Genomic DNA, 24,928 nt, shown 5'->3' with positions numbered 1-24,928 from the left:
TCCGTATATAAATTCCTTCTCCTCTGTAAACTTTAGAAATATTGGGATTAAACTCGTATAATTTGGGATTATTTCATTAACTCGATTAAAAAAGAAGAAGAAGAAATCCATAATTTAAACGAGAAATAAAGCAGATATGAATTAATCGAGTCGATAAAATCATCGATCAATGGCTAGCTACTAAAAGGAGATGGAAAAGGGAAATAAAAATTGGTCTCTGCACAATCGAAATATAGAAGTCTAGATCGATTCATAAATGCCTTAATCACATGATAAACGCTCGATCCTTGATCGCGTGGAAAGAGGATGGGAGGATATAGAGAATACGGAGATTGTGTCTCGAGGCGGGTTAAAAGACGGCTACCTTCGTGATGGACAATAATAAAGCCATAAGCACGCCCAGCTAATACTTGAATAACGTCAGAAGCTGTGTGTAAGGACAAAAGTATCGTGTTACATTTATCAACAGAGAATAACACAATACCGGATTAGTATTACAATTGGAATTAAGTAAAGTTACACTCGAGTGATTATCGCCTTTATTAACTTATCCTTTTTGACAAATGCTGTATTTATCGTAAGTAATAAGATTATCACAAAAGAGGAATAAGAAGAATGATTCGTTTCGATAATTTTAATCTTTTTCGTGAAAATATAATTTAGATTAAATCATCACCTTTATTAACTTATCCGATAATTGATCATGGATAATAAATTTATTACAAAAGAGGAGAAAGAAAGATGCGACGATTAAATTTCTCGCGAACCAATGAAAATATAATTTAATTTCTTGATGGTTAAACGTTTACGTTATTGAATTTACCCGTAAAAAAAATATAAAAGTTCGTTTCACGTATATCGATCACGTATAACGTTTCGTAGATATCGGTGGAGCAAAGCGGTTGAACATAGACGAAATACGTTTGGAGGAGCAGGGGTCAGCTTTAGTCTCGTTCGATTAGCATGAAAGAGCAAATAGAAAGCGCCAAATGATTTTTGTTCTGCACACACGCGGTACACGATGGAGCACAATACAAGCGATTGAGCGTAAGGGATGAGAGGTGGATCAGTGTCTGCCCTTCGTGGTGGCAGGAGAGCCTCGATGCTCGGTTTCTGTGTGGTAAACACGTTGTGTTAGCAAAAGTAATGATGGCCCATCGTGCCATTGATTTGTGGCTCCATTAGGTCGGGGCTCGTCGCTTTCACACCTGGCATCTCTCTCCTCTTCTATCAACCGCGTCCATACTGTACCGTTCCGATAAATCCAAATTATTTCTCCTTCAAAAATTTCTTTCCGCGCTCTTCCTTATCCTCTCTCTCTCTCTCCCTATTTAAAATCCATCCATTGTATTCTAATTTTAATGTTTATAAATCACGCAAGATGCCATCGTTTTTTCATCCACGTCCCTTCGACGTTGATTATGATAATTGAGCAAAATTTTAGGAGCACAAATTCGAATCGCTCTTAATAACGTGGTTGTAGGAAAGGAAGGAGGAGGGGAAGGAAGGGACCATATACAGCTAATTTCGAAAATTCACCGTGACAGTCTTGGGTCGAGATCTACCTCCCGTAGATTTTTCCTCCGACACATTTCTATCGCGTTTTTTCGTGGTACGCTAGCGCTGATCCTATCCCCACGCTCCACGTCTTAGACGAATTTTCGAGGCGCATTCAAGGAAATTCGTCACCCGCCACGGGAGTCGCCATCGCCAATAATCTATTTATTGCGTGCATAATCGCTCTCTTACAACGGCCACTCCATTCTTATCCTACGTCTTCTTCCACATCCAACAGCGAGAAACAGCGTTCCGAGAAACTTCCAACGATTGTAACAATCGAACTTTGTATCGAACCTTTCTCTTATGAATCTCAATTTCCTCTATACATAAATGTGTCTATTCCCATTCTATATAACTCGACAGTTAAGTTTAATAAATTTCAACAATTTTTTATTTCGATGTAAAGAATCGAAATTCTTTATCAACACGAATTTTAAGTAAAGAAAAACAGAGTATGAAAAGATCCAATGTTTGATCAACAGAGAAGTAGAGAATACAAAGTAAAAATAAAATTACATCCACTAGATTCGATTTAAAAAAAGAAAAAGAACTGGAATACCATGGATTATTGAGGAAGGAAAACGGAACGCGAGATGGAAATAAAGATACAGGTGAAACTTTAAGAAAAAGCAGATATCTCGAGTTTTGATAAGGGAAGAGAAAACGGGAATGCGAAAAGAGGTGCGGTAGAAATAAAGATACGACGGGTTGGCGTAAGAGCGCGAAGGGCGGCTCGCTGTCCTCTTTTCAATTCCCGCGTCTCCACGGTCTCCCCATAATCCCGAGGTGGGTCCTACCTGCGCGTATAGCTGCGTAGCGGCAGCTGCTCTCTAATTGAATTATCTAGTTTCCAATTCGACGCGGAGATTTCGGGCGAAAGGGCCGACGAAAAGTCATGATGACTAAATATTGAAAAACATGCCAGAGTATTGTCGGCGTGGGCCCCCGACTTCTTTCTTCTTGGGGGCGGGGCTGTCGATTTGTGAGACCTTTTGTTTGTGGTTGTGAGTCTTTATGCCTAGATCCAGATGCTCCTACCAAAACTACGTTGATGCCGATCAAAGGAATCCAACGATGGCGTTCCTCTTCCGTGTTTTCCAGGTAACGATCAAAGATCCGGCTGTTTTCTTTTTTTTTCCAAAATATTTCGATTTATTTTCCCTCCCGAACCGATTTGCAAATTTTTCGAACTAACGCGAATGACGTGTCGATGATGATTTTCGAGGATCCCTTCGAGGAGAAACAGTTGTCCATCTTTCAAAGAATGTACAACGAAACTTTTTCGCTTTAGATCTTTACTTCTGATACGCGGTGATTAATTTATTAAAATTATCAATCTTAACGTTCGTATATAATATATTTTATTATCGATATATATACTCCGTTTAAAATTCACTCATATTGACGCGCGACAACAAGGAGGAAATAATAGAAGAGAAGGAAAAATTAAGGAAATACGCAAAGCGAGATTGTCGTGGAGAGGACAGGCTTGTCGAAGAATACTGGTTGTAAATTACTGATGTTCATTGCGTCACGGTTAAATATCCCGGATCTACGGAGACACGGCGAAAAAGGAAGACCGCCGCGTGGAAGCAATGCAGTTTCCTGCCGATCCCTTTCGGATGTTCGGGGAACAATGGTGGCCTGGATCAATAGTCATCTCAGTAAACGACAAAGACGCGTTTTTTTCCCCTTCCTTCTCCTCCTCCTCCCTCCTCCTCTCCCTCTCCCTCTCTCTCTCTCCCCCTCCTCCTCCCTCTCGCCCCCCAAAGTCGCTATGCCCCTTAGAGCGAAACGTTGGCGCGTTCAAGCTGCTACAGATAGAAACGGATTTTGAGCGGCATCCGTGACGACACGGATAATGAAATGTCGTAAAACACTAATGCCCTATCATGACGCGAATTTCCGCTTACGATCTTTGGCCCTCGGCAAATACTAATGATCGTCGACACACTTCTGTTACGAGCCCGACGAAACATCCAACGAGCAAATGTTCGACGAACCGTTGCAATTTGCGTATAACTTAACTGAAATATATGCGTGCAACGCGATCGTTTCGTTTCGAAGATGATGATTGAATTTTTTTTCTCCTTTTATTATCATTTAAATTTCTATTACCGAAGAGATAAATGAGGAAAAAAAGAAAAGGAAAGAAAGAACGAATAATAATAATAAAATTTGAAAATTGAGAGATTCGAAAATTCGAGAACCCTTCGTTCGGAAGGAAGGAAGGAAGGAAGGAAGAGGGGGAGATAGATTTTTCGACGGGAAGGGGAAATTACAAAAGTGGTTTCGGTTAAAGTTCAAAGGATCCCGTGGGCGTCGAGAGCGCAGGGGGGAGAGAAAAACGCGATAGACGAAGCTTAGAGACGCGTACAAGGGTTGAACTTGATAGAGGATCGGCCATCCCCTTTTGAAAGGTTCCATTTTGATCGAGAAGAGGTGGCGAGAGAGGGAGGAGGTTCACGTCGGTGCAAAGATTTTGCGCATTAACGGTGTCGAGGGAAGGAGGGAAAGAAAAAAAAAAAGAAAAGGGAAAAGAAAAAAAGGAAAAAGGAGAGGAGAGAGGTGGAAGAAGAAGAGAGAGAGAAAAAAGGAAAAAAGAGGAAGGAAAAAAGAAAAAAAGAGGGTGTTGCCCCGATATATCGGTAGGTTTTTACGGGACCGTGGCATGGAAGTTTCGGCCATTTATTATTTCCCGCCACGCACCGGCATCCCAACAATACCGTCCATTGACAATTTCTGGTTCACACACAACGCCGAGCACCGCGACGCTCCGCCCACGATCGAACTACAGAGAGAAACGCCGACGGGGCCCTCTTTCGTGCTTCCCAACTTCTGTCGCTCTCTCCTCCGCCGACCACGAACTTTCGGGGAAAGGAAAACCCCCTCCCCCCCCGGTCGGATCTCTTACTCCCTACAATCCATCGTTTTCTTCCTTACTAACTATCCTCGATAAATATTTCCTTTACGAAATCATCTCCTTCTGTTTTGGGAAACAGAGAACGCTTCTGTTCCCCGCTTATCGTCCTACGTTACGTAAAACAGATACGTGGAGGGTGGGCGTTTTAGGAGGGTGGGCGTTTTAGGAGGGTGGCGTCCAGGACGTTTTAAACGTTGTAAATTAACGTGTAACTGTCGAAATTAACTCACCAATATCAGCTTACTTTTTCTTTCTTATAATCGTCGTCTACATCTTGACACAAGAGTCCTTTTTCTGGTTGAAATTATGAGGATGGATTTGGTCTCGACTTTGGTTACTTTGAAATCAATATAAAGTTTGCCAAAGTTTCCTTCTTCTCTCCTCCTTCCCCCTGGTTAAAAATTGCAGGAGGATTCGATCTAAAAAATGAAACGAAAATGATTAAAATAAGCGTTCGAGATTTTAGATAACTAGAGGTGTGTAAAGAGGAAAATGTGTTGGGAAGGAAAATATGCGGGGAGGAAGTGAAATCGAAGTTGGGAAGTGGAATCGAGAGGAGGAAGAGAGGATCCTGGAAGAGAAGGTCCTGGTGTCAGCGTGTGGCCATAACCTCGAAAATAAGTACTTGTCGTAAATCAAGATCACGACCTGTCCTTTCACGGTATTCTTTTAACCGATCTCGAATTTCCTTCATGCATTGTGATCGTTTACGATTTGTTTGATGTTTGGACGCATTGTCGATCTTAAGTTAATGTATTTATTAGTTTATGGCTTAGGTACAGGTATTATGCGTTAACGCAACAAACGTTAACCACGCGACACTCGTTGCATGAAATATAACTCCGATATTTCGACCCTTAAGGACTACCTTGAAGCGAAAATTTCTTGGCTGTAAAATCGAACGCTTACTTTGCCGTCTCTTCCCTTCCCCGTAATAATGCCTCGCTGATTGAGCTAATATGTATAAATGCAAAAAAAAAAAAAAAAAAAAAAAGAAGAAAAAAAAAATGGAAAAAAATGGAAAGAAAAAAGAAATAGGACAAATGCCTCGTTTCGCGAATACTTTATTTTACGTTTTACTTTCGTGTATTTGTTAAACAATGATCTGTGGTCACGATGGCGAGGAATAAAAGCTTCGCGGAGCTTGTGCACCTCGCTCGTACTAGCCACAATAGCGCCATATTGTGAAAATATTGATTACGATTCGCCAACAATGGAGACAATGCCGTCGACTTCGCTGCCGTAGCGACACTTGAAAAAAAGAGCTTCTTCTCAAGTGAGTCTTGTACGCCTCGCAGCATCGTGTTTCGCTGAAATCGAATCCCTCCTTCATCGAGAATATATTGTAAGTAGTTTGTTGTACGCGAGGTAAAAAATACTTAAGATACTTCCATGCTCGGCTCGTTCGTTCGAACAAGAAAAAAAAAAAAAAAAAATAATTTTCCTTGGCCCAAATAATTTTTTCAATAAATATTTATCGGACATATATTCATTCCCACGGCTTGGTTAAATTATTATCGAAAATCTTAAACATAGAATTTTTTAATTCTTCATTTTTCTCCATGTGTTGATATTATATTTCGTGATATATTTTTCATTTAAATTTTCTACCTTCGGATTTGTTCAGATTTGTTGTTGTATATCTTCTTCTTTCGCGTTTATTATTAAGATTATTTATTAGGATTATAAAATAGCTTCATTATTCTTATAGAAAGTTTTAAATAAATAAAGTATGGCAAAAAAGAGTCTCGCATAATAATCGTGTACGATTTGCATGATAATCATCGACAGATAGTTTATCAAATACTCGTCTTGTTTGCTAAAGGAAAGTCACAAGAGGTACAGTTACGCGCACAAGTGCGTAAAATATAAAACAGCAACGACAGCATTTAAATATTTTTCACTCTTGAAAGATCAAACAGATAGGTGGGTCGCTCGCTTCGTGCTCACCAATAAGCCGTCGAAGTACTCGAAGAACTGTTCACGTGCTTGTACGTGTCCAACTTAAATTTGCTGACGAGCCTTCGGGCATTCTCGAATGACAGAAAGCGGGATGAAAAGAATGGGATGAAGACAAAAATATCGTAACTTTACAATTGAATAGACAACGAATCAAACATCGATGTGAAAAGATAAATTTTATAAAATAAAAAAATGGCATAAGTGTCTCTAAAAATAAATTTTCTATTATAATACTGTTATTCATTAAATTAAATATTCCATTCCTTAAAGAAAAAATGATATAAATCTTTGTCTTTCTATTATAACTTTTATACATATGTTGTTTAGTTATAACAGTGGAGAGCATTGGTTGCCTATTTTCAGGGGCAAATGATATTTTCCGCGCATTTACGCAGATCACAACATTATCGACGGATAGTAATTTATAATAACGAAATAATGCAAAATTTATTCAATTTTCTTTTTAATTTTAACATATAAAACATGTATCTTTTAAATATCAAAAATCACAAAATATTATATAATATTAGATCATTTTTTATTTTCATTCCTTTTTTCATGAATCGAAAGTATTAAACGAATTTTTAAACTTTCGAGAGATAGAATGTACACATGTATATTTTTTATTCAAATGTTTATTGTTTTATTCAAATAATGTAAAAAACAACAGATTTATCGAAATTGAATATAATATTGAATACAACTAAAAAAAAAAAAAAAAAGAACTGAACCATATCTAGAAACACTGCAAAATACGAGGAGCACGTAGAAAACAGAGAATAAAAACAACTAAGAATGAAGAATGAAAATTGCATGTATGATTTTTTTATGACGATTCTCTCGAATCAACGAGCCATTACGAAAACGGTCGGCCTCCTCTCCGCCCCAATGCTAACAACAAAACGCCTCTCTGGAACTGCGAAATGCTTCTGAATCGAGCAAATTTCGAGTTTCGTGCATGTGAAATGAAAATATGGATGTATGGTCCGTGTATATACACGTAAGAGAGCACGAGCAAGAGGCAAACGAATGCACGCACTCGGTCGAGGGACTAAATTGATCGAACTCCGTTTTGTTTGTGGTCACTCTTAAAAACTCGAGTGACAAAGAATCATGGCTCCCCTTGCGCCGATATGTTCGTTTCGAGCGTTTTTCTTTTTGCCCGCTGGCTGTTTCCCCTTTGTTAACTTGTACGCTCTTTCTCGCATTTCGAAAACGTGAGACCATTGTTTTCTCTCTTCCTCTATATACCGGCCGAATCGTATTTTCTTCCGTAAAACATTTTCTTTCTTTTTCTTTCTCTCTTATATTTATTTTTTTCTTTTTTTTCCTTTTTTTTTTACGATAAACCATATGGTCAATACTATATTTTCAAATTCATCGAACCATCACTATCGAGTTTTAAAATAAATAATTAATACGATGATATTTTAATAAAATTAGAAATGTTAATATTAATTGATATAAAATTTAACAAATATTTGTTTTTTAAAATAGTATTTATTTCGTCGATGTAATATTATGCAATATATATAACGTAATATTATTCGTTCAAAAAAATGTAAATTCTAATATTTATCTTATCACGAATGATTACAAGCAGATTTATTTCATTTCAATGTGAACATTCGTCATTTTAAAGTATACTTATTTACAAAACACATCTATACGAGTAAGATGTTTTTTTTTTAAATGAATACGAAATTAATAATTAAAGGGGAAAAAATTGATATTCGATTCATTTATTAGTTGCTCACTCAAAATAAAGATTACAAGAAATTTTAAGAATTTTTTCATAAAGAAAAATGAGCAATAACGATTTATGGATCCGCGACGTAATTACGGATTATGGATTGTTATTACTTGTTGTAATTTTTATTGGAATTTTAATATCGCGAAAATGGTTGAATTTGCAAAAACGTATTTACAAAGCTTATTTAACGGGATTTGAAGTGGAGTGCGCAGAACTCATGACACCTTGGAAGAAACATTTATTCAAATCATTACAATACGTTGTTTCGAGTGACAAAGTATTACAATCCATGAATTGCATACGTCTCCTTGAAATTGATGTTAAAACGGGTGTGCATTGCACGTATGTATATTAATAATAGAAATAGATATATAGAAATATATATATAACGTCTTCCCGAAATAATTTTTTTTTTCTACTTTTGTATAATTTAAATTTTATAAATTATATAAAAATTAACTTTAACACACGATATATAAATTTTTAAATTTTTAAGGAAGACATTGAGAGTACATATAGAGAGAGTACAATAAATTCAAAAATATTTGTCTTTTACTCTGAATCAATCAAAGAAATAATATTAAATTATACATAGACATTATTTTATGTTACTTCTATGAAATTCATATTTATATGTACATTACCAATTTGATAAAATAATCCTATATATTTATACGTAAATACATAGATCAATAAAATTTAAATCTTTCAGGTGAAAATATACAATTTTATCCAGAAAATACACATTTAATACAACAATGGTGTTGATCGAAATCTGAAATTAGCTGAATATTTAATAAAAAGTAATCGTGCGTGGCAATTTTCTCATATCATTATTGAATATCTAATAATCGGAGATGGTAGTTCTTTGAAAGAAATACCTACTGGATATATAGACGTAGTTGTGACCACAAGATCATTATGTTCAGTAACATCATTACAATCAACGAGAAATCCATAGAGTATTGGCACCGGTAAGTTAATTAACATCTATTATATCTATTACATCTATTGTATAGTAACTTACATCTATATTATACTAATGTAAAATAGTTTATACTAGCTTATAGAGTTATAAGAGAATTAATATATATTGTAAGAATAATACAAAGTTATAAAACAATTTATAACTATAATCTTGAATTTTGAATATATATATATATATATATATATATATATATATATATATATATATAAAACAGAATTGTACACATGGAATAATAAACTAATAAAAATATTATTAGTTTAATTTTATTTTATTTAATTTTTATATATGTAAATAGGTAGTTTAAAACATAATCTTTTTAAACTTTTACATTTGAAAGTATTTATATATATATATATATATTATAATTTTTTATATAAAAATAATATTATTTTGTTTCCGTTTACTTCAAATTATTTGATGTATATTCGAAAAAAAAAATATTTTCGTGTTTCTATCTCATTTTTCAGTATAAATGAAAAATCATTTTAAAAATCAAATTGAAATAAAAATATTTTTTATTTTTCAAAATAAATTTATGCTAATTACTTTATTTTTTAAAAAAATTGACAATTTAGGTTTTGACAAGTAAAAATTTAATGATCTTTCAATTTAATTCTCGAATATAAATAAGTATAATATAAAAAAAATTGTTAAATATACAAAAATAATAGTAATAATAATTATTTATATATAAATCAAATTAAAACTTTTTAATTTTATTATTCATTATTAAACATTATTAAATATTTCATTCATCTTATACTTATTAATTGATTTTATATAAATTGAAAATAATTTAATCTTCCCTGTGATTTGTTGTAGGATGGTCAATATTTATTTATAGAACATATACCTGAGAATGAAGGAATTTTTATACGATGGTTACAAAAAGTATTATCACTAACAAAAATATGGCCATTATTTTTTGGTGGTTGCCATTTAAATGTTGATTTTATTATATATATTAAAAATGCTGGCTTTGATCAAATTATATGGAATACATTTACTCTTAAAGGTTACGTATCTCATTTTTTTCATTTAATTCTTTCAAAACAACATATATTGGGTGTAGCAATTCGATAATTTTATTTAAGAAAATAAAATCAAAAAATAATAAAAATATATATATAAAAAAAAATTATCCACAGATATCAATAAATTATTTGTAAAACAAGAAATAAAATTTATATATTAAAGATTAATAATAGATTTAATATTAACCTTCTATTAAATGCGATTCTTTTTATAAATAAATATATATAAATAAATAATTAATGTACTATAAATATATATATGAATTATGAAAAATATCATAATTAATAATATAAAAAATTGTATTAAAAAATATTTGGAGTGAATATTTAAAACTATTTATAATTATAAAAAAATAAAGATTTAGATTTAAAAAAATAATAATAATATAATAAGCAGTAAATAAAATTTTAAAAAAATTATATGCAATTACATATATATTACTATAAATTCAGAATCAAATACATAAAAAAACAAATTATAAATTTTATATATTGATCAATATGATTCTATCCTAAAATATTTTAGTACTTTTCCAATAAAATTTCACTTATGGTTTTATATTATTTGTATTTAATGATTTATTACTATTTTCATATTCTTTTTTTTAAGTTCTTTAAGATATTTTTATATTATTCTTTTCATTAAATACATTACTTTATATTTCATCTTTTTTATTTGTAATTTGACATAAACAACAGAGCATATTGTCTTTCTCTCTCTCTCAATTTAAAAAATTTAAAAATTTAATTTAAAATTTAAATTGATATAGTACGTATTTTCAAAATTTAGATATATATTATACATTAAATATACATATATATTATAACTTAAACTTATAAAAAAATTATATAATGCTAATTTATGAAATAATTACATATATACAATTGTTAAAAAAAATATGTGAATAAAATTAAACTAATATTGTAATAAAAAATTATTTTTAATTAAATAAAAGACACAAATTATTACATATTTTAATATAAATCATGATAAAATATCATAAAAATAAATCAACATGAATCTATGTTAAAACAATCACTTTTTATATCAAATTTGGAGATTTTTTTTAAAGTGAAATATAATGTAATTTACATGAAATTAGAAGATTAGAAGAAATATAAATCATTATTTTGTTGGTTTTAAAAAAAATAACATAATTGGGGACTTTGCAGCAAGAAGAATTTCATTTTTAATAACTTTTTAATTATGATATGTTATATACAAAAAAATCCTACAACATTTGATGCATGCTCGATGTAAATCCAATAACAAAAGTTTTTGTAAAATTTGAATCTGTATTTATTACTGTTTTGTGCAGTACAAATGTCAATTCAGAATTATTTCATATTTTTTTATATTTATAACAATTATTAATATATTTTTTTCATATTTAATTAATAAAGCAACAATAAGATTAATAAATTGTGTCCTTTATTATGTCTCTTATTATATTAACAAAAAACAATAATTTTTTTACATATACATATTAGTGCAATTAGATTTTTCCCAAAATATTCGCCAAAAATAGAAATGAAAATTTATCAATTCTACTTATTATGTAAAAAAATATATTTTTTAATCAGTAATTTTTTTATAATATTATGTGAAAATATATGAACATTTTTTTTCTAATATACTTAAAATTTGTCAAAATTAAATTATCTTTTTAAATATAAAATTTTTAATTGTATTATATTGAGACAAATATTATATCTTTTATCCAAATATTTATTGATAAATTTTTATATATTATGTGTATTTTAATATCTTAGTTATAAAAAAAAAATCTCTCAAAAAGTGATTGATTTGGTATAGAATTATGTTTTAAATTTAGATTTAAAAAAACTTAATATACACCTCATACATGAAATTTATATTGCATATTAGTTTACTTATATTATATCTCAACAATATTTGATTTTGTAAACAATATTGCAATACAAGTTCATCATTTTATATTATGGAAGAAATTGTTTTTAAAATTTGACAAATAACAAAATACAATTATTTTATAAAAAAAAATATGATAATATGAATTACTTTTTAGTAATTTATTTTTTTGTCATCTAAGAATAAATTATTAAATGAGCAATGTCATTCTGTCAAATATTCGGAATCCGAATCTTCGGAATCAGAACTAAATATTTTTGTCTTAAAAAGTAAATGACTTACATGAGATTTTTTTGCAATTTGTGAAGTATTAACTTTAGATAATTTTTTTATTTGATCTTTAATTACAGTTTGTGCTTTAATTATGCTTTGATTACAATCTTTTCCCATAGATAAATTGTATTGTTGCAAAGATTTTTGTTTCTTGATTGAACTAATATCTTCTTCTTGTGTTCTAATATTTTTAGTCAGAAGTTCTGGTTCATTTAATGAAGTATTTAAATTTGAATATTTTATTATATTTTTTCTTGTTTTTTTATTCATATTATTTAAATTTTGATTTAACATTTTATAATGTTTTAATTTCAATTTTTGTGTATCTTTTAAACAATGTACAAAATCTTCTTCATCAGAAGAGACAACACGTGGTCTCTTCTTCTTATTACTTGTATATATGTTACTACTTTCAGAACTTATTTCTGATTTATTGGAAGATAAAGTTATACTGTTTATATTCTGATGTACATTTTCATTTAAAAATATATTTTTATTTATATTTGAACTTTTCTTACAAGAATCATTTATATTACTAAGTTTTTTATTTTTTATATTATATTTATTTTTATCAACAATATGATTTGGTTGATTTTTATCACTTGTTCTTCCTATTTTATTTTTAACACTTTTTTCTGTTGTATTTATTTTTTTACTAAATACTTTATTTTTTCTTTCTTTTTCATTTGATTTCATTCTTTCTTTTGATTTTAAAATATAACTATCGAAAGTTTTTGAAAAATCAAATTGAGAACTGGTTTCTGACAATACAGATAAAGAGCTAGACAAATCAAACGATGTATTACTACATTTATAAATTAAAACAGTACTTTGATCACTATTGGTATCTTCTGTTATTAAATTAATATTACTATAAGAATTAGTACCAGAATCATTATTAGAATAAACACAGTTTAATGTATTACGTTGAACAAATTTATGAATATTTATATTATCATTATGTGATTGAATAGATCTTGATATTAAATCATTTTTACTTAATTCTTTATTATTAATATTTTTATATTTCTGAATTTCAATTTCTGGTAATTGTTCTAAACAAACATTTAAATTTGAATTTATTATTTTTGGTAATACATTTTTTGATTTTTTATATTTCTCAATATCAAGTGTTGATAAACGTGTTAAACAAACAGTTAAATTCTTTAATTTTATCATTTCACTTAATTTCTTATGCTTTTGATTATTGATTGATAATTGAATTGAATTAATGTTTTCTTTTGATTTTCCCGATCCTTTATATTTTTCAATATCATCTTTTGATAATCGCGTTAGATAAATTATTGGATTTAAATTTATTTTTTTCGTTATATCATTAGTTTCTTTATGTTGTTCTACATTTATTTTTTCTTCATAATTAATTAATTCATTAAATTTGTTTTTTATATTTGTTAAATCATTAATTGATGGAACTCTATTTATACTTTGATCAATGTTACATTTCATTGATTGTCGATTTATTTTTGAATTCTTTTGAATAGTATTGTTATTCATACAAATAGTTTCATCATTTTTTATTGATGTTTTTCTTAATTTTGATCTTTTTCTTTGTTTTTTAAGGCTTGAAGTATTAAATTGTGTATTATTCATAAGATATTTATTATATATAGAAAATTGACTTTTTCTTTTTTTCCAAATTTTATATCTTTTTGATAATGTACATTCAAAATCTAATGCAGGATGTAAATTTCGTTTTGATTGAAATATTGTGTTTTTATTATTACTTCTTATGTTAATAAGATCAACTGGCGAATTTCTACCAGTATATAATTTTTTTCGATGTCTTTTTATAATGCTATTTTGCAATTCAAGACTGTTTGTTATATTTGATGAATTTTGTTCAATACAAGAATTTTTATTTAAATTATTATTAATTAATTTATCATGCATATCAACTGTGTCATCATTATTAAGATCTACATTTTTCTGCAATTGTGATATATTTTTTTCTATATCTATATTTTGCTCTTGTAATACATGATTTAACACTTTATGAGTTTCATTTAACATGCAATATTGTTGATCATTACCATTATTATTTTCAGTATGTTCATTATTTTTTTCATGCATATTATTAGCAGTAATTTGTAATTTTTCAGTATTTTCAGTATTTTCAGTATTTTCTATATTTTCTATTGCATTATGTTTTGCTCCTTCTATAATAGCCATAGTTTCTATTTTATTAGTTGTATTCATATTTGACAAAATATATGTAGCAGTATCAACTGAGCTACTAGAAGACTTATGTGATGAACTTAAACATACTTCATTTGAATGAGATAATTCAATATCAGATTGTGTGTTTTTGTCTATATAAAGTTTCTTATAAGGTAAATAACCAGTATTTACCCAATATTGTATTATATTGAATGGTTTATATTCCTTTCTATAAATTTGATCTATTAATATAGATTCACTTTCAACAGGTTTTAATGATGAAATATTCAATACAGTTTCATCAGATGACTGAAACAAATTATAAACAATTATAAATATATTATTATTATATTAGTGATTAGAAAAAACTATTACATATAAATAAATATATATATTAAAATAAAATAAAATAAATTAAAATATAATTCATACTTGTTCTGAATATCTATAAAACAATTCATCCCAAAATTGTTGTCTATGTTTTAAGATATGGACAGGAATTCCAAATTTTTTATGGTTAATACCTGTAATTCTGAAATATATATAATATAATATAAATATATATATATTAAAAAAATTAGTTAAATATCGAAATAAGAAGCATGTATATATAAAATAATAAAATAGAATATATTATTTGTTAATGGTTTAATTATTTAATGCTATTATTATAAAATAATATATAAAATATTACCATATAAGAGAAAATATATATATTAAACATATAAATATAATTGTATTAGATTACTTATATATTTAAAAACAATCTATTAACCTATATTAATATTTACCTTTCAACATTTTCGTTATAAGATATTGAAACCGGTTCGTCATTAAATTCACTTATTTCACTTGGCATAGTATATACCGATAGTTTTAACAAAAATTATGAAAAATAAAAAAATATTAAATAACATGATAAACTAAGTACTTTATTTAGTGTATTCAACATTTAAATTATTTAGTTACAAGATATTTAAGGATAATATCTATTGTATTTACTATTATATAAATAACATATATATTAAGTTATCGATATGTAAATTATTTGTATATATATATAAAATATAAATCCTAATATCCTATATTCTAATAAAAAAAAAAATCAAAATAACAAAAATGAACAAAAAAGTCGAAATAATAAAAATTAAAAACAGAAAATATTCTAAATAGAGAGCGTTTAATTATTATACAAATTATTGAAAATTGACATATTTCATTAAAGTTTTCTACATTAGTTAACAAAAATTCATTTTGTAAAAAATATTTTATATATTTTGATTAATTTACATTCATATTATAAAAAAATATTCCTGTAATATTATTCATTATGTAGCAGTCTTATTCTAGTTCTTTTTCTTTTAGTTATTTCAATTATTTTAAATAAATAATATAATTGATGTATTGCTAAAAATAAATTGTATTTAATATTCTTTTTCATTTTTATTTAACAATATTGTATTTTATTTAAAATAATTGTATAATAATAATTTAAATTTATTTCAATCGATCTTTAATTTAATTTTTAAAATAAAAGTTGGTAATAGAATACTATCTGTTTTGCGTTGAAAACTAGCCAAAAGGTTCAAGCGCATTAGAAAGTAGTGACCTTTCATGTCCTTAAAACCTCAGTTTCTGTTGAAGTGTGAACGTATAAGTTTGAGAATTTCAGTGTCTGCTCTATTCGTTGACTTACTTCTCATTAAATTTGATTTTAATTTCAAGAATTTTAAAAAGGTAATAGTTAAAATAAACTATATAATATGGTAAAAATAATATATAAAATCATGCTATTATTCTTTTAATGATTATAATCTTATAAGAATTTTATAATTCTGAAAATTTTTCATTATCGTAACTATAGAAATTTCAACATTTTTTTGTTTAAACGGAATTTCATTTGAATTTTAATTATATATATACATTATAACATGAAACCGTTTTATTCATGAATGCATAAGAAATGTAAGAAATATATGTAAAACGAGTATCGTTTTGACCTTGAAATAATATGCGTGTTTTAAATTGTTTTCTAAAAATTAAATAAGATTGAACAATGATTTTAAATCTTTTCTATCTTCTTTAATACTTCTTTAATACTTATTTTATGTCGTTATATTTTATTTTATATTTATTTTAAATATGGTTTAAAATAATATTGGCCAATTTGAGTATATTTTTTTTTTTACCGTATTTATTTATTATACATTTTTATTATACAATTTTTATAAAAAATTATATATATATATATATATATATATATATATATATATAATTTTCTTTATGACTATATATATTTTTTTAACGAATATGAAATTTTAAATTTCATATTTCTTAATACAAATATAAAATATTATATTTGTACATAAAATAATTTTGGAATACATTTAGAATGATTTTATTTTATAATTATGCATTTTAATACATATTCATAAAATTGTTATAATTTATATTTAACACATTATGAAATTCATTATTGTTTTTTTATGTATATCTATTATTTCTCAAATATTTATATATTATGATTACAAAAACAAAATTAAACTATAATTTTATTTTTTATAAATTAATATATGCTATATACATATACATATACACATATTGATATATAAAAATATTTCATTTCATCAATATTTCATATTTCATATCATTATAATATAAAAATTCATATATGAGTTATACAATAAATTTTTGATTTTATATAATATTAATTCAAATTATTTTTATTTTTATAAATTAATAAAAGTATAATAGATAGATTAATACAAATAATAATTAATATTTTTATTTTTTTATTTATTACTACTTTTATTATTTTTATTATTACTCTTTTATTTATTATCTGAAATATAATAATACATTGGATTATATATAAGATATATAAAAAATGATTATTTAAGCATTTATTTCATTTCTAAGAGTAATAACAATAATGTAATAATATAAATATTAATTATCGAGATAAAAAATTGAAATTTTATTTTACTTAAAAAATTATATATTTTATTATAAATTTATAATAATGAATTAAAAATGTTCATTTTTAATTCATTAATTTTTGTATTTAAGAAAAAATGATATTAAGAAATGTAAAATGATCTAATGTTAAATTATCTCGTACAAGTTCATTTTAGAAAAACTATAATAAAAAATATATCAATATAATATTTTAAAAATCATTTTTTTAATGAAAAAAATTTGGTGATATAATAAAATTATGTAACATTAATTTATTTTTTGAACTGTTAATACTTTGTTTTTTTATATATTACATATATCAAAATAATATTAAACATGAAATATCATTAAATTTCTAGATTATAACTAATATTACAGTGATGCTCGATAACCTCTCGATAAAGATTATGATACGATATATTTTAAAATTTTTTCTGTTCGAAAAAGAAAAAATAATGCATAAAATATATAATAATATTTAATAAATCATAATATTATACGATGTTTTACGTCATGATTGTATAATATATAATTGTATAATAGTTCGTATCGTTTCAGTTAAACTCGGAATTTGTTAAAAGAATGGTATTATCTTTATAAAATTATTATGCCACATGTACAATATATTTGTAACATGTATATACAACGTGATGATTTTATCATTTCACATATATTAATCCTATTATTTTAAATTAAATCTAATTTCATTGATAAGAATTGATCAGATATACCTCTCTTAAGAATTATTTCAGAATTTATATATTTAATAATATATTTATATTTTATTAAAATAGAAAAAAATATTTTTATATATGATATAACGATTAACCATTTTTTAATATTCTATAAAATTATTTTTAAAATTATATTTCTTCTTGAATTATTTAATATTTAAAAAAATATATTTCATTGATGTTTTATCATTTATAGGAATTTATAAAAAATTTATTTAACATGATCCTCGAACAATACGGATTCATGGTTTTAATTATATTCAGATTATTCTACAAGAATTATCCAAATTGAATTCTTGCTCAAGTTATAATTTATATAAAAACATATGAAGGCAATAGTTTTCATTTTGTTACTATCTTCATAATTTATATATTTTAATTTTGTGGATAATAAAATTTAATAAAATATTTAAATTTGACAATGATAGATGACATATGATATCTCATAATTTAAAATATTTCATTTAAATTCAATTAAAGTTTAAATATCATCAGACGATGGCGGTAACCAGTGCAGATTTATAATACATATATTTTGTAAATTTACAATACATTTTGTAAATTTTTTACATGAATTTTGGATATATATACATTTTGTACATTTTTATACGCTGATTTTTCAGGTTAATAATGTTTTATTCTTATTTATATTAATTTATTATTAATTTATTATTTGATTATAAATTAATTTTTTTTATATTGTAATTTAAAATTACAATATTGATAAAATATAAATAAATTATATTTTTTCATTAATATATTATTTATTTTATTTACATCAATTTATTTTTTAATTATAAATTAATTTTTATTTGGTATTTAAAATTACGATATTGATAAAATATAAGCAAATTATATAATAATGATAAAATATTTTGTAATATATTGTATACTTGATTATATTTTTATCTTTATTTCTTTATTATTATAATATATTTATATTTATATTTATATTCATCATATGAATCATAAATATATTGTATTTTAAATAGTCTATATAAAAATTAATTTCGAATATTGTATTAAAATTTTATAAAATCTATAACATTCTATCTTCATAAATATGTTTTATTATTTTTACATTAACAAAATTTGATAAAAAATAAAAAAATCCTTCTAATATAATATAAGATATAATTTATGTATAATATCTAATATGTAATTTCTTTAAACAAATTAATTAGAATGCCAGCATTTGAAATTTGTGCACGCCACTGCCATCGTCTACTACGTCCATTGAATATTTTCAATATTATCATGAATTTTCGATCATCGCGATATTCCTATCACTTGCCCGATAAACAGTTTACATCTTTTGTATCGAAGAATGCAGTCAATCATAGTTGCGGTATCATCAATGCCGTACTACAACTAATTCCAGTCTCTTTATTTGTGCAGCCTGCCAAAATGGTATGGGTTACCGTCTATGATAAGGTATTTTAAAAGACAAGTTATTTTGCAATAGTTTTGCTGTGTGTTGCTGCACCTTTTTCCCCTTAATTTTTCATTTTTTATTGCACGTGCATCATTGTTTGATTACATTAGGTCGTTGTACAAAAAAAAAAGCCGGATGATAGATGATATTATGAACCAATTGAAAAAATTTATATATTTCTGGTTCAAGAATTATAATATAAAATAAAGCATGTAAAATATAGTAGATAAGCATGTTATATTTAAATTTCAAGTTTTGTTCCAATATTTCATTTATCTTTTAAATGTGAAGAGTATTTAAAAAATTATTCTATTAATGATTCGTTTTGTAATAAATATTAATTTGTAGATATGGTTCGTAGATACTGATAATATAAATTACAGTTTAATTATTATTACTTAATTATGTTATTCACATTATTGTCGATTGATCAATGTATTCTTACTAATATTGTTTTACATTTGTTTATGAAATTATGTTATTAAAGTAACAAGTAATCTGAAATAGCACAATATGAATCATTATTTATCAAAATGGATGTATGATAATTGTATAATCATAGACAAATTCTTCTTAATATCTTTAATAGAATTGAAAAAATAAAAAAACAATATAAATTAACAAACATAAATTTGCAAAATTTAATAATTGCTATTAAATTTTCTAATTTACAATATTAACAACCAATTATTAATTTACAATATAAGTAATATAATATATATTATTTCTTTTTAAATTCTATCAATCGTAATATTTTATCATCAGAATTATAATAATTCGGATTATTAAATGTGTCAAATTATCAATTCATATTTATATAATGTGATATAAGAAGAATTTGAAAAAACGATTACGTTTAGCGCTTGAACTATTGATCTCTTTTTTATGATCTTTCAGTTATAGATTTCCGGAATAAGTATGTATTTGTATATGTATTTGTAAAGTTATATTTTTAAAACTAACTAATGATCTTTATGTTCGATTCATGAAAAAACTATATTTTAATTTTTTTTATATAATTTCATATTAAATTTATTATTTGACATGAATTATAGATTATTAGAAATTTTTTTGTTGTATAATTTTTTTATTTATTTTCTTAAAGCAAATAATCAGTCAATTTATTAATTTATTTTGTGATCTAAAATTAAAAATTTATGATCATTTATATGCATGTAAATTTATTTCATTTTTTATTCTCATATTAATGCATTTCTATAGAATATAGATTAATAATTAGTATCATAAAGATATATATAGAACTAGAATTAGTCTATCCAATCTAAAATATTTTGTAAAATATTTTTGTTACTTGCTTCATTATTCTAACCAGCTTTTTGTATTAATAAAAATATCGAAAAATATTTTTCGATATTAAACAATTTTTTTTTCACAATTTTATGTATTTTTGCAACTCTACTAAAAATTAAATTTATACAGAATATCATTTGAACATTCAATTTTAACTAATTATTAAATGTTAGCTAATTATATGTAAAGTGTTAAAGTCATCCTGTATATTAAATTTTGTTTGTCATTTGTCATTTAAGAAATAATATTACGCTTTTTAAATTATTTTGCATATGATTTAAATATTATATTGCATTTATTTAAATATTATATAAAATAATATTTTTTGAAACGTCGAATGTGTTTCATTTGTTTCTAACAATTGTGAAATAACTTCTATGTGTAAAATATAATTTCATCATCATGCATTTTATTTCTAGATGGTTTCCGGAAAAACGATCTCTCATGCATTATATGCTCAAACCCAACTAGATCATGTGTGTGCTCTGGATATCGATGCTCCTATAGGAGCTGTCCGTCTTTCAGGGATTATTTGTACAATTGGACCAGCTTCAAGATCTATTGATATGCTTGAAAAAATGATCGATACGGGTATGAACATTGCTAGATTAAATTTCTCGCACGGAACTCATGAATATCATGCTGAGACTATTGCTAATGTGCGACAAGCACAGAAAAACGTTTCCTCTAAAGCTGGATTAAGCATTCCTGTAGGAATTGCTCTTGATACTAAAGGTCCTGAAATCCGTACTGGACTTTTAGAAGGTGTATGTAATTTAATTCTATTTTTAATTTTTTATTTTTTTTTATATATAAATATATTATATAATTAATATGCAATATTTATTATTTTGTATTTTTTTTTTTTTTTTTTTTTTTTTTTTTTAGGGTGGAGCTGCTGAAGTCGAATTAAAAAAAGATCAACTTTTTAAATTGTCTACTGATAAAGCATATGCAGAAAAAGGCACTTCAAGTATTGTTTATGTTGATTATGAGAATATTACTAAAGTTTTGAAGCCTAATAGTCGCGTTTTTGTCGATGATGGTTTAATTTCCCTTAAAGTTACTGCCATCCGTATGTATTAGCCTTTATATTCTTCTTAAAACTGAAAAAATATATTTATTAAATTTTATTAAAGTTTGAATTGATTAAATATTAATTAAATATTATTTATAAAAAGTTTTACTTAACAGTTAGTCTTTTCTATGTTTTATGTGTTTCAGATCCTGAATTAGTTGTAACTGTTGTTGAAAATGGTGGGATGTTGGGTTCTCGTAAAGGTGTCAATCTACCAGGTACTCCTGTAGATTTACCTGCTGTTTCTGAAAAAGATAAGTCTGATTTAATATTCGGTGTTGAACATGAAGTTGATATGATTTTTGCCTCGTTTATACGAGATGCACACGCTTTGACAGAAATTCGAACAATTCTTGGTGAAAAAGGAAAAAATATTAAAGTAATATCTAAAATTGAAAATCATCAGGGCGTAGTAAATATTGATGAAATTATTGATGCTTCTGATGGTATTATGGTAGCACGTGGTGATCTTGGTATTGAAATACCACCAGAGAAAGTATTCTTAGCTCAAAAATCTGCTATTAGCAAATGTAATAAAGTTGGAAAACCAATAATTTGTGCTACACAAATGCTTGAATCTATGGTGAAAAAACCACGTGCAACCAGAGCTGAATCATCTGATGTAGCTAATGCTATTCTTGATGGAGCAGATTGTGTTATGTTATCAGGTAATGATAAATTAATTACTATATTATTAATTAATAGTAAAAAATATGTAAACAACAACGATGTGAATGAAAAATATGAATTTTTTTATATATTAATGTTTATATGTGAATATAATAATTATTATTTATTTTAACATATTAAGGAGAAACTGCTAAAGGAGATTATCCATTGGAATGTGTACTCACAATGGCTAATATTTGTAAAGAAGCAGAGTCTGCAATCTGGCAAACACAATTATTTCACGAGCTTTCAATGAAAGCAATACCTCCAATTGATGCTACACATGCCGTAGCGATTGCTGTTGTAGAAGCATCTGTGAAATGTTTAGCTAGTGCTATTATAGTAATTACAACTACCGGCCATTCCGCGTATTTAATTTCTAAATACAGACCACGTTGCCCAATTATTACAGTTACTAGACACTCCCAGACTGCACGACAATCACATCTTTATCGTGGGATTTTGCCACTTCACTTTGAAGGTAGTAAAAATTATTAAAATTACATTATATGTAATAAAATATAGATTTAAAAAAATTAAATTAAAATTTAAATATTTAGATATTTTAATTAATTTTTAATTAAATAGATATAGTTATATTTTTCATTTCAAATAAATGTTTAATAAATATAGTATATATATTATTATGCATATAATAATAATGCATAATATATAAGAAATTATAATTTATTTGTTTTTTATATATAGAACCACGATTAGCTGATTGGGTAAAAGATGTTGATGTACGTGTTCAGTTTGGTATGAAATTTGGCAAAAATCAAGGTTTCATTAAACCTGGAGATGCAGTTATAGTAGTCACTGGATGGAGAAAAGGCGCCGGATTTACGAACTCACTTCGTATTGTGTATGTAGATATTGAAATTCCTGAAGAGCAAACTGCTTCTGTACGAGCTACTAGCGATACAGATAGCTATGAATATATGAATATATAATATATTATAACCCCTGCATGTTATTGTTGCTGCATTAACATTGTTTGTTGACTTGCTATCTTTTGCTTTATAAAATTTATTGTGTTAGTGAATAATATAAATGTTAGTGAAATGATAGAAAATAATTTATGTTTAATTGCAATTAACTTTTATATATTTGATTTTGTTAATAAGTTTTTGTGTTGTTTGTGCTTTTTTTGTTATTGCACATTTATTTTTTATAAAAATAAAATTCTTCTCACAAGATATGGTTATTTATTTTTAATTAGTATAAAAATATTTTATTTTCTTAATAAAATAGAAAAATTATTGAATAATTTTAATTATAATTTATTATAATTATTTTGAATATTATAATTAATATTTATTATATATATTATTATAAAAATTTTATAATAAATTATAAAAGTTATTGAGATATATTTGTTAAAAAAAATTAAATTATTAAACATTTGCTAAAAATATTTTTATTGTATTAAAATATTGTATTTAAATTGATATTTGAAAAAAAAATTATATAATTAATAATTTGATTTAAATAGTACTATTTTATTATTGAAATTTTAAAATGTTTTAAATTATTTTACAAACAATCGAATTAAATTATTTTACAATTAATCAAATTCTCAATAATCTGACTAGCAAAAAATTTTTTAGTGAAAAATTCTATAGAATTATTTGATCATATAGAAATACTTTCAGAGAAAACATTCAGTTCTTTTCTTCTCTCCATTTTTGAGTGTAAAAAATAATCCTTTAAATTTGTTATGTATATAATGTAAGTATTATTACTGTAAAGTGTTGGCTATACTAATAATGTATTTTTAAATATTTTTTTTTTGTTTTGTTTTGTTTTAATAATTTTTGTAATAAAAAAAATAATTTTGTAATATGTATTTTTTTTTTTTAGGACGGTCGAATAAATATACACTGGATTATAAAGGATTCAAAATATTTGATAAATTTAGATTTTGAAAATTCAATATATAATTAATATTGTATAACAGTGTATGATATACATAGTAAAATCATTGAAAGCGTAACAATTTAAAAATATATCAGTAGCTACAGTATTATCGTCATTATAATAACAAGTACCTCGATAAATACAGCATACCAAAATATACATATGTATGTACATACATATGTATAAATGTATATTCATACATATATATAAATGTATATTGTTGTATATATATATATGTATATATACACACATATACAATAT

The 24,928-nt window shown here is 25.5% G+C and overlaps 2 protein-coding genes and 1 pseudogene across 4 annotated transcripts; 2 read left to right on the top strand and 1 right to left on the bottom strand.

Annotated features, from left to right (window-relative positions):
• Nucleotides 1-8,066: 8,066 nt before the first annotated feature.
• Nucleotides 8,067-10,352, top strand: LOC107964261 (annotated as a pseudogene).
• Nucleotides 10,353-12,251: 1,899 nt separating this feature from the next.
• On the bottom strand, nucleotides 12,252-15,560 carry LOC113218730 (myb-like protein D). Its single transcript, XM_026440202.1, has 3 exons — nucleotides 15,354-15,560; nucleotides 14,995-15,094; nucleotides 12,252-14,871 (listed from the first exon to the last, which is right to left on the bottom strand). The coding sequence occupies exons 1-3, from the start codon at nucleotides 15,419-15,421 to the stop codon at nucleotides 12,316-12,318; spliced, it is 2,724 nt and encodes a 907-aa protein (XP_026295987.1). The 5' UTR covers nucleotides 15,422-15,560; the 3' UTR covers nucleotides 12,252-12,315.
• A 580-nt stretch (nucleotides 15,561-16,140) lies between these two features.
• Nucleotides 16,141-24,794, top strand: LOC552007 (pyruvate kinase). 3 transcript variants are annotated; one of them, XM_006565936.3, is made up of 8 exons: nucleotides 16,141-16,299; nucleotides 19,653-19,688; nucleotides 21,420-21,767; nucleotides 21,889-22,075; nucleotides 22,225-22,746; nucleotides 22,890-23,228; nucleotides 23,456-23,612; nucleotides 24,611-24,794. In XM_006565936.3, exons 1-8 carry the CDS (start codon nucleotides 16,177-16,179, stop codon nucleotides 24,621-24,623), a joined length of 1,725 nt encoding a protein of 574 aa, XP_006565999.1. In that variant the 5' UTR covers nucleotides 16,141-16,176; the 3' UTR covers nucleotides 24,624-24,794. The 3 variants fall into 3 exon arrangements, with proteins under 3 accessions (XP_006565999.1, XP_006566000.1, XP_016767451.1); XM_016911962.2 differs by having other exon boundaries at nucleotides 16,188-16,299; nucleotides 19,636-19,688; XM_006565937.3 differs by lacking the exon at nucleotides 19,653-19,688 and having other exon boundaries at nucleotides 16,151-16,299.
• Nucleotides 24,795-24,928: the final 134 nt, after the last annotated feature.

The sequence above is a fragment of the Apis mellifera genome, linkage group LG4 (assembly GCF_003254395.2).
Source record: "Apis mellifera strain DH4 linkage group LG4, Amel_HAv3.1, whole genome shotgun sequence".
NCBI lineage: Eukaryota > Metazoa > Arthropoda > Insecta > Hymenoptera > Apidae > Apis > Apis mellifera.
Note: the sequence above shows the minus strand (reverse complement) of the source record. Positions and strands in the feature narration are given on the sequence as shown.